At 42.5% G+C, this 13,156-nt stretch overlaps 1 protein-coding gene across 7 annotated transcripts in view; it reads right to left on the bottom strand.

Moving 5' to 3' along the window:
• LOC106601252 (histone deacetylase 5) overlaps window positions 1–13,156 on the bottom strand; it is an 80,239-nt gene that overhangs the window by 46,630 nt on the left and 20,453 nt on the right. For 5 of the 7 annotated variants that reach the window (XM_014193319.2, XM_014193316.2, XM_014193318.2 and 2 more), the window contains exon 3: window positions 3,500–4,513. The exons of the other annotated variants lie outside the window; for them this stretch is intronic. In XM_014193319.2, the coding sequence (XP_014048794.2) occupies window positions 3,500–3,650 (151 nt within the window). In that variant the 5' untranslated portion in view covers window positions 3,651–4,513. The remainder of the gene's footprint in view (window positions 1–3,499; window positions 4,514–13,156) is intronic. 7 annotated transcript variants of the gene reach the window in all.

Below are 13,156 nucleotides of genomic sequence, written 5' to 3'. Positions count from 1 at the left end.
ATCTACACCTGTTGCATTCAGCACATGTGACAAATACAATTTGAAGAGTTATTGTTGTGCTGAAGAATGTGCAGTTTACTGTTAAATCACTTGAATCAGCTTGAAATACAGTAAACATTGAATAAGTCTGAACATCTCTTAAATATACTTCTAAAAATGAAATGTCTGATGCTGATTGTTAAAATACAGGACATGTAGCCTAGTTTGTGGGCATAAACATGTCAACAACTCTGTAAGTTATATAATTACAGGAGGATTTTCAGGAGACCAAGCCAGTGACAAAACTAGTTTATTTAGCTCACCTATCACCTAGCTTTAATTGCCACCCTACTAAGGAGTTTACTCATCGTTGATTTCTTCTTTTAAGAATGTCAGTGTGATTTTGTCTGAAACAGAACGGCAGGTTTGACAGGGTCAGGTATCTGGTTGCTGCAAATTCATTCAGTCACCCATTCAATTGCAAATCTGTAATCCATCTAATCCCAAATGATTCCCTCTGATCTGCAGCAGTAAGTGCTGCTTTTCCATTATCTAAATCAAGGTTTGATTAATACAAAATATTGCCAGGCCTCCCAAGTGGCACAGCGGTCTTAGGCACTGCATCGCAGAGTTGCGGCGTCAATACAGCCTGGGGTTCATTCCCAGGCTGTGTCACAACCGGGAGTCCCGTAGGGCGGCGCACAATTGGCCCAGCTTCGTCCGGGTTAGGGGACAGTTTGGCCAGGAGGGATTAACTTGACTCCTCTCGCTCAAGCGACTCCTTGTAGCGGGCCGGGCACTTGCAAGCTGGCTGACTCGACCTTCGCCTCTCCGAGCCCGTTGGGGAGTTGCAGCGAGAAGATTGTGGTCATGAGATTTGGGATAAGACAAAAAAACGAATATATTGTCATATGCAGGAAGAGTCCACTGCACTGGTTGTGTGTCAGTCGCACCATGCACACAAAGCCTTTCCCTGTAAACTATAATGCCCACTTAAAATCAGACAGAGCCATCTGTTGTCCACAGTGATAGTCAAACCAACACACACACGTCACCTGAGGAGACATTTTTTTCTCTCCAGTATCAAAACAGCTTACTGCATGCAGCTGACACACGCAAACAAATACACCAGGCACAGAAACAAAGGCAAGCCATTAAAAGGTATAGGGTAGACAGTCGTACATCTGCTACATATAACCACAGTTCACATCATGGAGTAAATGGCAGATTAGTCTCAATACATATAGAAGGAGCAAGGGCATAGATTCACCTCTAGCCGATTAGAATGGTCAACACCAGTTATGGAGCCCAATAGCCTTAAAGTCACTGATATCGTGAGGTTGGATTATCATACACAACCGTTCAAAAGTTTGGGGCCACTTGGAAAACAAGGACATTTCTATTTTCCGGGAACTATTTAATGAAGCTGCCAGTTGAGGACTTGTTTGGCGCCTGTTTCTCTAACTAGACACACTAATGTACTTGTCCTCTTGCTCAGTTGTGCACCGGGGCCTCCCACTCCTCTTTCTATTCTGGTTAGAGACAGTTTGCGCTGTTCTGTGAAGGGAGTAGTACACAGCGTTGTACGAGATCTTGAGTTTCTTGGTAATTTCTCGCATGGAATAGCCTTAATTTCTCAGAACAACGCGTTTCAGAAGAAAGTTCTTTGTTTCTGGCCATTTTGAACCTGTAATCGAACCCACAAATGCTGATGCTCCAGATACTCAACTAGTCTAAAGGAGGACAGTTTTATTGCTTCTTTAATCAGAACAACAGTTTTCAGCTGTGCTAACATAATTGCAAAAGGGTTTTCTAATTATCAATTAGCCTTTTAAAAATGATAAACTTGGATTAGCTAACACAACATGCCACTGGAAAACAGGAGTGATGGTTGCTGATAATGGGGCTTTGTACGCCTACGTATATATTCATTTTAAAAATAAATTCAGCCGTTTCCAGCTACAATAGTAATTTACAACATTAGCAATGTCTCTGTATTTCTGATCAATTTCATGTTATTTTAATGGATTTTTTTTGTTGCTTTTCTTCAAAAACAAGGACATTTCTAAGCGACCCCAAAATTTTGAACGTTAGTGTATGTCTGGAGAAACAGTAACATTTACAAAGCCCATATCAGATGGACCAAACCACTTATATCATGTGAGGTTGGATCATCATAAAACCTATTTGTCTGGACTGAGCAACGGTAACATTGCTAAAACTGGTGCAGCCAGGAAGCTTCCGGTGGAGGGTAACCATTGTTGCCGCAGGTCAGGTCCCCGTCACTTTATGATCCTGGTTGAGCCGATCAAAGGACCTGGCATTCCTTCTATTTCCTGTGGTCTTGGTGGTGGAGCTTTATATAAACATGTTACGCGTTAAGGCCTTGTCTACTGCGTCTCAGTGGGCAACAAAGACCTCCATTCACAGGGTCTAGTTTTTGTAACAGGCTGGTGTTAACAAACCTGAGCAAAAACACCCTCAATAGCACCTCACACTTCAAGGGAAATTCTACAAAAGTTACTAAAACTTTCCACAGGATTAAAGTACAAGGTGTCAAGACAGTCTGGGAGCAGAAAAACCTTGGTACATTTTGTAAACTAACTCACACTACTTTTCCCCCCTTACTAGCGCCGACTTTGCTGATAGCTACTTTGAGGACAAATGTACTATATGACATGTGGTTGTCCAACCTAGCCATCTTAAGATGAATACACCAACTGAGCTAAATGACTCAAATGTAAATGTATCCCCCAAATTGCTGACCCACTAAATGTCAAATCCTGAAATACTTTGTAGCTGTAAAGTGGGGAGAACATCTGGATGCGTAGTTTATCTTGAGCATAGTCCTTGACATGATAGAACATGTATGCTCATTGTTGTTATAGGAAACACCTTAAAGATACAGCCTTTGCCTAGCGTATTATCTACCCATCCATCTAGGACCTATTTTACATGAAAACACAAACCAGGTAAAGTCCCCAAAAAGGTCCTGTCCCAGATTCTAATAGCTGTTTAAAATCACCATTACCAAATCAAAATGTCAGCACTATCCTGTCATGTTCTTCACAAATTGACCATACCAAGGTCAGTGCCAGCGGGACAATTCATGAAGGTTAGAAAACCAAAGGAAATGTGCACATCCACTTATTTGAACAGGTGTTGGGTAAACAAGGGGAGCATATGCAAGAGAACCACCCACATGCTGCTCTATAGCCGTTCCGCTGTGTTGATTTAAGCACGGGTGAGCAGTAAATCCATCCCCCGTCCTCTCAGCGCACACTAGGACATAGAAGCTGTAGAAGACTGAGTCCAAAACTTGAGCGGCCGTAGTCAGTTTCTATGCATTCCTTTTAAAAAGTCCTTCCCTCAAAAGCAGCTTCAACAATAACATGGAGTGACAGACAAACACACTACACCTCTAGTCACAACAACAAGTCCTACAAAAAAAATGACATCCTCTCAGGTGCTCAGACATGCACCCACCCTTCCCCTGCCCTCAACCCCCTGTATGACTCACCAGCACTGGGCATGGCAGACACTTGGGACGGGGGCAGCAGCTCCAGAGGTTGCTCCCTGCTGGACACAGTGTCTGAGGAGAAGCAGGACTCGGTCTCATAGATGGTCTGCAACATTGCGCACAGCCCCGGCACAGTGGGCCTTAAAAGCATGCCAGTGCAAGGGTGTCCTTCCAATACATATGGGGGGAAAAAAAAAACACTATCCAGGCACGTTTCAGTTGCAGAAAATGAGAAAAACCTTGGACTAGATGAGAAGGTGAACACTGCGAAATCCCTCTTAGATCTTTAAAGAAAACTCCAGAATTCCTCCTCTAGAGATGAAACAACTGATGAAGGAGAGAGATCCTTGAAGTTCCATGGCTCAAACAGAACTGCAGTGTCTCCAGGTGAACAGTGAGAGTCGTTCCCAGCACAGGCTACAGAAGAAACAAAACAAGTCGTTTGGCCAGTGGCGAGTAGACCAGCACTGAAACACTCAGAGGAGCAAAGTTAAAATACACACCGCCCTCTTGGAGTTACGTAGCCTTCTCAAAACACCACATATGAAAAACTGTCAAGCTGTGGAAAATAAATAGCAGGCAAAAAAAGGCAGAGTGAATCTCATCCAAAAAGCACCAGTCGTCTGTGTCGCAAGCAGAGTAGACGTGGACACAGTCAGCTCAAGTCTGGCTGTCACTGCGTCGGCGAAGATCTGAGAGCGCCACGGGAGAGATCAGCGAATGGCGAGAGGAGAGTGAGAAGGAGGAGCGAGATAGAGAAGGGGGAGAGAGAGTGAGGAGGAGGAGCGAGATAGAGAAGGGGGAGAGAGAGTGAGAAGGAGGAGCGAGATAGAGAAGAGGGGGAGAGAGTGAGAAGCTGAAGATAGATCACTAGGAGGTTGTGTAGACGGTGCTCGGGAGGTAGACTTTTGTTGACGGCATTGAATGTTAGCCTCCTAGTCTCTCCTCCTACTGCAGCGTGTCCTCCTCCTTTCCTTGTTCTCTTCACAAAGGCAGCGCTGCTGCACTCTGCATCTGCCACAGAGGAGAAAGCAGTCAGAACGTGCCAGAACCACCCATCACCTCAACCAGTGGTAAACGAATTAAAACCTGCAGCGTCTTTCCAAAAAGGGGTTGTCCCCTAGCCTAAATCTCCTTTTTTATTTATTTTTCTCCTGTTTGTTTATTTTTCCGGTAACTTCTACCCAACCCCCCCCCCCCCCTCCTGTGTTGCGGAGCACAGAGGTAGAAGAGGAGCGCTACTGAGTTTACAAACAGACTAGGCTGCTCAGGACGGCTGGAAATAGCTGCCGAGTGGCAGGGGAGGGGCTAGGGCTATAAATAGAGACGAGAGCTGAGGGTGTTTGAGAAGGCAGAGGGAGGGAGAGAGAGGAGAGGGAAAGGAGGGGACCTTGTTCATTCAAATAGCACTGGGCCAATCGAGCACTGTTCCCAGTGCCGAGGGGGGTGGGGGATACAGTGCCACCATTGGCACGCTATCCCCCGAGGGAGGGTTGCTGATGGAGGGGGGGGGGGGTACAGTGCCACCATTGGAACCTTGAAGTGTGAGGACTGACAAGTAAAATGGCTAATGTAGGCAGACACAAAGTCAGTTAAACACTCACATCCTGCAAATGATCGGAAAAGCTTTGCTAGCACCAAATGCTTCTGCCCATTAGGGGTAAATCTAAGTATTTATTATCGAGCCTAACTGCGTCAACAGCTCGCTCGGGTCGCCATTCCACCAACACAAGTGGGTTAGACTGAAGCAATCTATCCACAGATGTCAAGCGTAGCACAATTTGTTGCACCAGTTATGTTCAAAAGTTATTTCATGAGTTAGACATTTAAATTTTTTGTCATTTAGCAGACGCTCTTATCCAGAGCGACTTACAGTAGTGAATGCATACATTTCATACATTTTTTCCCCCCGTACTGGTCCCCCGTGGGAATCGAACCCACAACCTGGGCGTTGCAAACACCATGCTCTACCAACTGAGCCACACGGCTTCTGGATGAGTAGCCATTAGGCTTACATTTACAGGCTAGACTAAGTACTAACCAGCAGGACAAAATGTGCAAGAAAATAAAGTTGCAACTTAATTTTTCATACATATTCAAATTGTACCATCAATGTGTCGAATCAAACATTGTAACCTACATATAAACAATACTGCCAAATGATTCAGAATCAAATACCCGCAATTGATAACACACACTTCTTACATAATATTGTCTGACTCCACCAAGGGCAGCAGCTGGGCTAATAAACAACTGTTAATGGCCTGCTGTGTTCAGATTGGAGTGAAACAATGGATGACATTGCACCAGGAATCCCAAGTCAGCCATTCCTGGCTATGTTAGCCACTTTATTCTCAGATGGTCATAGTGCCATTTTAAACTCAAAATGGTTATGAGGGACTTGGCCAGGGACCCATCAAAGAGGGGGTTTTCTCCAGTCCCCACTGGACCACAGCAGATGTGATAGGACTTTCCATCCGTGCCAACTGAAATGCTCCCTATTAATATGTGTAGCCAAACTGTGTGTGTGTGTGTGTGTGTGTGTGTGTGTTAAATCTCCTTCACTATAGTGATGCATGCAAATTAAGAAGCATCCTCCTTCTCCTTGACCAGTAGGTCCGACCACAAGCCTCGTTGAAACGCATCACAAACACAAATTCAAAACGAAAGTCAGTCTTACTTAGAAGAAAAGGTTAGACAGTTGCTGCTTGGCATATTGACAAGAGCCAAGTGCATATTTATTATATATTTTTTTTTACTTCTGCCACTGGGCTGCCCCATTGGGCAACCAGCTCAGACCAGCTCCGATCAACTGTGGCTCTCTAAGCTGTGAATAGACTGGATGCACCACCTGCCACTCCAAACGACCATGATTACAATTGGCTAGAAGGCAGTTTGAGAGAATTCTAAGCTCACCTGACAAAAGGAGTGGGGTCCAGCTACATATCGTAGCATTGGAGGAAAGCGTAGAGCAGCAGTTTGTGCATTGCCAAAACTCTCATCCAACCTCTTCTCCTGCCATTACTCTCCACTCACCCCCATTATTTATAGGTGGATGTATCTTTCTGGCTTCCTGACGTACATTGGGTTATATTAGCTTGAGGCAAATAGAGGAGGGGTGGGAAGAGGCCGCAACGGTTTTTTTCTGTAATTTTTTTGGGCATAGGATGAACTTGCGCAGTTAATGTCAAGGACTTTGGCGGCTAACTTTGTTTGACAGAGGCCCTCTGTTTGGCGTAAGCTGGGCTTGACCAAATTAAGAGCCAACCAATCCAAATAGACACCCCTCACCTGCAAGAAACCTGGAGGGAGGCAAAACACGCTGAACAAACTGAGGTTTTGTAAATCTTGGGCTGTGGATCAAGCTGGGCTCTAACTGAGGAGATTAATCTCAAGACTGCACTCCTCTGCAGTCTTAAAAGGCCAGGGCAATTCTACTGGCGCCCCAGAAACGGCCCATTTATTCATTTAGCCCTGTGATCAATTTTGAACATAAATTTTTTTTAAAGACCTGATTTTTTTTTTATCCCTGCCAGAGTACAGACATTCAGTGCCAAAATGACAAGTACTATGGTGGTTGTCTATAGTGTAGTTTCTAGCGTCTATTTTTTGTTCATATGAAGTTGGCTCTATCATTTGAACAGTCTAAACAAAATATTATGACCCTACTCCTGAACTATATGATTCAAGAACACATGTGCCTTACGTTTCCCTCTGAGACTCAGAAAACACCAAAGAATACTTCCTTCAGACTGGAATTTGTCATTACCTGATGACATATGTTTGTGTTATTTATTGAGATGTTTAGTTTTCAGATTTTAAAATGACAACCTTTAAAAACTTCTTCGGTATCGGTGTGTCCCTTCCACGGGACAGTTAAGCTAACATATACTAAATCGCATTAGCCTGAGGAAGTAAGTAACAAGAACATTTCCCAGGACATAGACATATCTGATATTGGCAGAAAGCTTAAATTGTTAATCTAACTGCACAGTCCAATTTACAGTAGCTATTACAGTGAAATAATACCATGCCATTGTTTGAGGAGATTGCACAGTTTTGAACATGAAAAGTTAAACAAATTAGGCATATTTGGGCAGTCTTGACAATTTTGAACATAAATACAATGGTTCATTTGATCAGTCTAAAGCTTCGCACATACACTGCCACCATCTAGTGGCCAAAATCTAAATTGCAGCTGGAATAATACATTATGGACTCATTACGGCATTTCAAAGATAATACCAACAAAATAAACAAGAGAACGGTTGGTTTTTCTTTGTATACTCTTTTACCAGATCTATTGTGTTATATTCTCCTATGATCTTTTCACATTTCCACAAACTTCAAAGTGTTTCCTTTCAAATGGTACCAAGAATATGCATATCATTGCTTCAGGGCCTGAGTAACAGGCAGTTCGATTTGGGTACATGTCATTTTAGATGAAAATTAAAATATATTTTTTTAAGTGGCAGATCCTTATCTTTTAATAGTTAAAATAGTAAGTGAGCGGTGCGCCTTTCTCTTTTCAATGATGAGAAAAATGTTTGTTGCACCTCAACTTACTTTGGTTGAGCGCCCTCCACTTCGTCCCCAATTACTTTTTGCAACATTTAATTTTAAGAAAAGTGCTTTATTGGTGTGTGCACGTTATTCTTTTTTAAAAATGTTATACAGTTCTTCCGAAGAACAGTCACATGTGGAAAATGTCTGGCTCGCCTGCAATTCACTTTTATTTTGTTACATCTGGCCCCCTTAAGAATATAGTTGAATAGCCCTGGGCTAGGCTGTATCAACGACTCAACAGTGCGAAAGACAAATGGTAATGTTCTGGAGGTTATTCAACCTGAATCTAGGAAGGTTCTAGAGAATTCTCAAGACTGTAAAGGACAACGTCTGGTCTTGAATTCACAGATATCTCACACACGCGAGAGAGCGAGAGCACACACGAGGAAGGAATCCCAAAGCTAAAGACCAGTGGAAACCTCCTGCATGTCAATATCAAAATTAAAGCGAAGCAGCAGAGAGACAATGAAATATAGTCATGCAAGCCGTAACAAAAAAAAATACAAAAGAGGACAAGCAAAAAAATAAAAAATTCATAAATAAAAATAACTTTAAAAAAAAAATTTAAAACGAGAGACGACCGACTGCGAGCAATTGCAGGATAGGCCTCCAATGAGTCAGTTCCATGAAAAACCTTTACGAGACGTTCCCATTCACACTTCCTCAGTGGGTGAGTTTACTGTGAGAGGTGCGTCATAACTGCCCCGCTGAGGACCGGGCCCTGACCCAACACAGACGTCAGGGCGCGCAAATGCAGAACCGACACCACCAGTGTCAGAGAAGTGAGGTTAACTTCAAATGTGCTCTAACGCTGAGCGGAACTCCCCTATGAACTTAATGGTAATTAGGAAAAAACTAACGGTTACAGAGATTATATTTCACTAACAGATAACTGCAAGAAACAGAGGATGAATTTGTAATTTCCCAATTTGGTCAAAAATGCTTCTTTGCCCACATAACCAATAGGGCTGGGAATTGCCAGGGACCTTTTGCCAGGGAAGATATCACGATACTTAGATGCCAATATATGTATTGCAATTTGATGTTCCAAACATACTGCTCACCATGTCTGCTGCAGAGAGACGAGAGAGAATGAGAAGACGAGTTTTGATCAGTCAGGGAAATAAATTTGCTCTAAACATATTGGCTCACTATTTAAAAATAAGTTTGAGAACAAGCTATAGGATAAAAATACAGGAGTTGTGGCACAGGTACAGACGACTAGCGCTAGCTAAATCTACCAACAGTAGAAAAATATCAGTGTCGTCAAATTAATATTGTGATTTGTAACTATAGATTTTTCCAAGAATACTAATACTTTACACACCACATAAGCTGCCGCTAGTCACTGGACCCCTACCTTCAGTTGACGTCGGAAATGTACATACACCTTAGCCAAATACATTTAGTCAATTTATCAATTCCTGGCATTTAATCCTAGTAAAAATTCCCCTGTCTTATGCCACTTTATTTTAAAAGACTGAAATGTCAGAATAATAGGAGAGAGAATGATTTCAGCTTTTATTTATTTTATTACATTCCCAGTGGGGCAGAAGTTTACATACTAATTGAGTGCATTTGCTAGCATTGACTTTAAATTGTTTAACTTGGGTCAAACGTTTCGGGTAGCCTTCCACAAGCTTCCCACAATAAGTTGGGTGAATTTTGGCCTATTCCTCCTGACAGAGCTGGTGTAACTAAGTCAGGTTTGTAGGCCTTCTTGCTCGCAGAAGCTTTTTCCGTTCTGCCTAGAACTTTTCCTTGGGATTGAGGTCAGGGCTTTGTGATGTCCACTCCAATACCTTTACTTTGTTGTCCTTAAGCCATTTTGCCACAACTTTGTAAGTGTGCTTGGGGTCATTGTCCATTTGGGAAGACCCATTTCCGACCAAGCTTTAACTTTCTGACTGATGTCTTGAGATGTTGCTTCAATATATCCATATACTTTTCCTCCCTCATGATGCCATCTATTTTGTGAAGTGCACCAGTCCCTCCTGCAGCAAAGCACCCCACAACATGATGCTGCCACCCCCGTGCTTCACGGTTGGGATGGTGTTTTGGCTTGCAAGCCTCCCCCCTTTTCCTCCAAACATAACGATGGTCATTATGGCCAAACTCTCCTATTTTTGTTTCATCAGAACAGAGGACATTTCTTCAAAAAGCCTGATCTTTGTCCCCATGTGCAGTTGCAAACCGTAGTCTGGCTTTTTTATGGCGGTTTTGGAGCAGTGGCTTCTTCATTGCTGAGCGGCCTTGCAGGTTATGTCGATATAGGACTCATTTTACTGTGGATATAGATACTTTTGCACCTGTTTCCTCCAGCATCTTCACAGGGTCCTTTGCTGTTGTGGGATTGAGTTGCACTTTTCGCACCAAAGTATGTTCATCTGTAGGAGGCAGAACGCGTCTCCTTCCTGAGCAGTATGACGGCTGCATGGTCCCATGGTGTTCATACTTGCGTACTATTGTTTGTATAGATGAACGTGGTACCTTCAGGCATTTGGAAATTGCGCCCAAGGATGAACCAGACTTGTGGAGGTCTACAATTTTTTTTTCCTGAGGTCTTGGCTGATTTCTTTTGATTTTCCCATGATGTCAAGCAAAGAGGCACTGAGTTTGAAAGTAGGCCTAGAAATACATCCACAGGTACACCTACAATTGACTCAAATGATGTCAATTAGCCTATCAGAAGCTTCTAAAGCCATGACATCATTTTCTGGAATTTTCCAAGCTGTTTAAAGGCACAGTCAACTTAGTGTATGTAAACTTCTGACCCACTGGAATTGTGATACAGTGAATTATACGTGAAATAAATCAGTCTAAACAATTGTTGGAAAAATTACTCGTCTCGTGCACAAAGTAGATGTCCTAACCAACTGGCCAAAACTATAGTTTGTTAACAAGAAATGTGGAGTGGTTGAAAAACTAGTTTTAATGACTCCAACATAAGTGTTTGTAAACTTCCGACTGTATATGTACAGTACATAGCTACCTCATACCCCTGCATTTCAACTCGGTTCTATTACTCCCTGTATATAGCCATGATATTCTCTAGTCATAATTATAGCCATGTTATTTGTACTTTTCTTTTTATTCATTTCACCATTTTATACACATTTTTCTTTAACTCCGTATTATTGGATCAGGACCTGTAAGTAAGCAGTTCACTGTTAGTCTACACCCACTGTCTACGTAGCATGTGACCAATTAAATTGTATTTTATAACCAACTAATAAAAAAATAAATATCAATGTAATGGCTTTGTTATAATTAGGAAATGGAATAGGAGGGACCTTTAAATTATAACTTTCAGGGGTTTTTGGCATGTTATTATTTTTTTAAATATGAATTTCTGCAGAATTGGAATACGCAGTGTTTAAGTGATGCACCCGCACAGCTCAGTCGGAAAGTATTCAGATCCCTTGACTCTTTCCACATTTTGTTACTTTAAAATTGAGCAAAAATAAATAAAAAATACTTAAATCCACACACACACAAAATGGAAAAGCAAAAACAATTAATTTATTGAAAATAAAAACCTTATTCACATAGATATTTTGCTATGAGACACAAAATTCAGTTCAGGTGCATCCTGTTTCCATTGTTCATCCTTGAGACGTTTCTACAACTTGATTGGAATCCACCTGTGGCAAATTAAATTGATTGGACATGATTTGGAGAGGCACAAGCACACACACACACACACACACACTTATATAAAAAAGGTCCCACAGTTGACAGTGCATGTCAGAGCAAAAACCAAGCCATGAGGACGAAGGAATTGTCCATAGAGCACCGAGACAAGATTGTCGCTTCACAGACCTGGGGAAGGGTTCTCAAAATGCTGCAGCATTGAAGATCCCCTAGAACACAGTTGCCTCCATCTTCTTAAATGGAAGAAGTTCAGAACCACCAAGACTCTTCCTAGAGCTGGCCACCCGGCCAAACTGAGCGATCGGTGGAGAAGGGCCTTGGTCAGGGAGGTAACCAAGAACCCGAAGGTCACTGACAGAGCTCTCGAGTTCCTCTGTGGCGATGGGAGAACCTTCCAGAAGGACAATCATCTCTGTAGCACTCCACCAATCAGGCCTTTATGGTAGAGTGGCCAAACGGAAGCCACTCCTCAGTAAAAAAAGGCACATGACAGCCCGTTTGGAGTTTGACAAAAGGCACCTAAAGGACTCTGACCATGAGAAACAAGATTCTCTGGGTCTGATGAAACCAAGATTGAACTCTTTGGCCTGAATGTCAAGCGTCACGTCTGGAGGAAACCTGGCACAATCCCTACGATGAAGCATGGTGGTGGCAGCATCATGCTGTGGGGATGTTTTTCAGCGGCAGGGACTGGAAGAATAGTCAGGATCAAGGGAAAGATAAACCGAGCAAAGTACAGAGAGATCATTGATGAAAACCTTCTCCATAGCGCTCAGGACCTCAGACTGGGGTGAAGGATCACCTTCCAAAAGGACAACGACCCTAAACACACACCCAAGACAACGCAGGACTGGCTTCGGGACAAGTCTCCGAATGTCCTTGAGTAGCCCAGCCTTAACATCTCTGGAGAAACCTGAAAATAAATGTGCAGCGACGCTCCCCATCCAACCTGAAAGAGCTTGAGGGGATCTGCAGAGAAGAACAGGAGAAACTCCCCAAATACAGGTGTGTCAAGCTTGTAGCATCATAACCAAGACGACAAGGGGGCTGTAATCGCTGATTAAGGTCCTTCAACGAAGTACTGAGTAAAGGGTCTGAATACTTATGTAAATGTGATACATTTTTTATAGATTGACAAAAATGGCTAAACCTTTATTTGCTTTGTCATTATGAGGTATTGTGTAGATTGTTTTTTTCCCCCCTCAATCAATTTTAGAATAAGGCTGTAACGTAACAAAATGTGGAAAAAGTCAAGGGGTCTGAATAATTTCTGAATGTTCTGTAGATAGATCTATAATTTAAGGTTAGTTTATTGACTCACATCAATAAAGCAGAAAGAGGTTCACTTTTACTACAATTGTGCAAATTTGCTCACACATAGAAGCTACACACATGAGGATTCACAGAGATTCAATTTCCTCAAATAGAACGCAGTGA

Source organism: Salmo salar, chromosome ssa03, assembly GCF_905237065.1.
Source record: "Salmo salar chromosome ssa03, Ssal_v3.1, whole genome shotgun sequence".
Taxonomy (NCBI): domain Eukaryota; kingdom Metazoa; phylum Chordata; class Actinopteri; order Salmoniformes; family Salmonidae; genus Salmo; species Salmo salar.
Note: the sequence above shows the minus strand (reverse complement) of the source record. Positions and strands in the feature narration are given on the sequence as shown.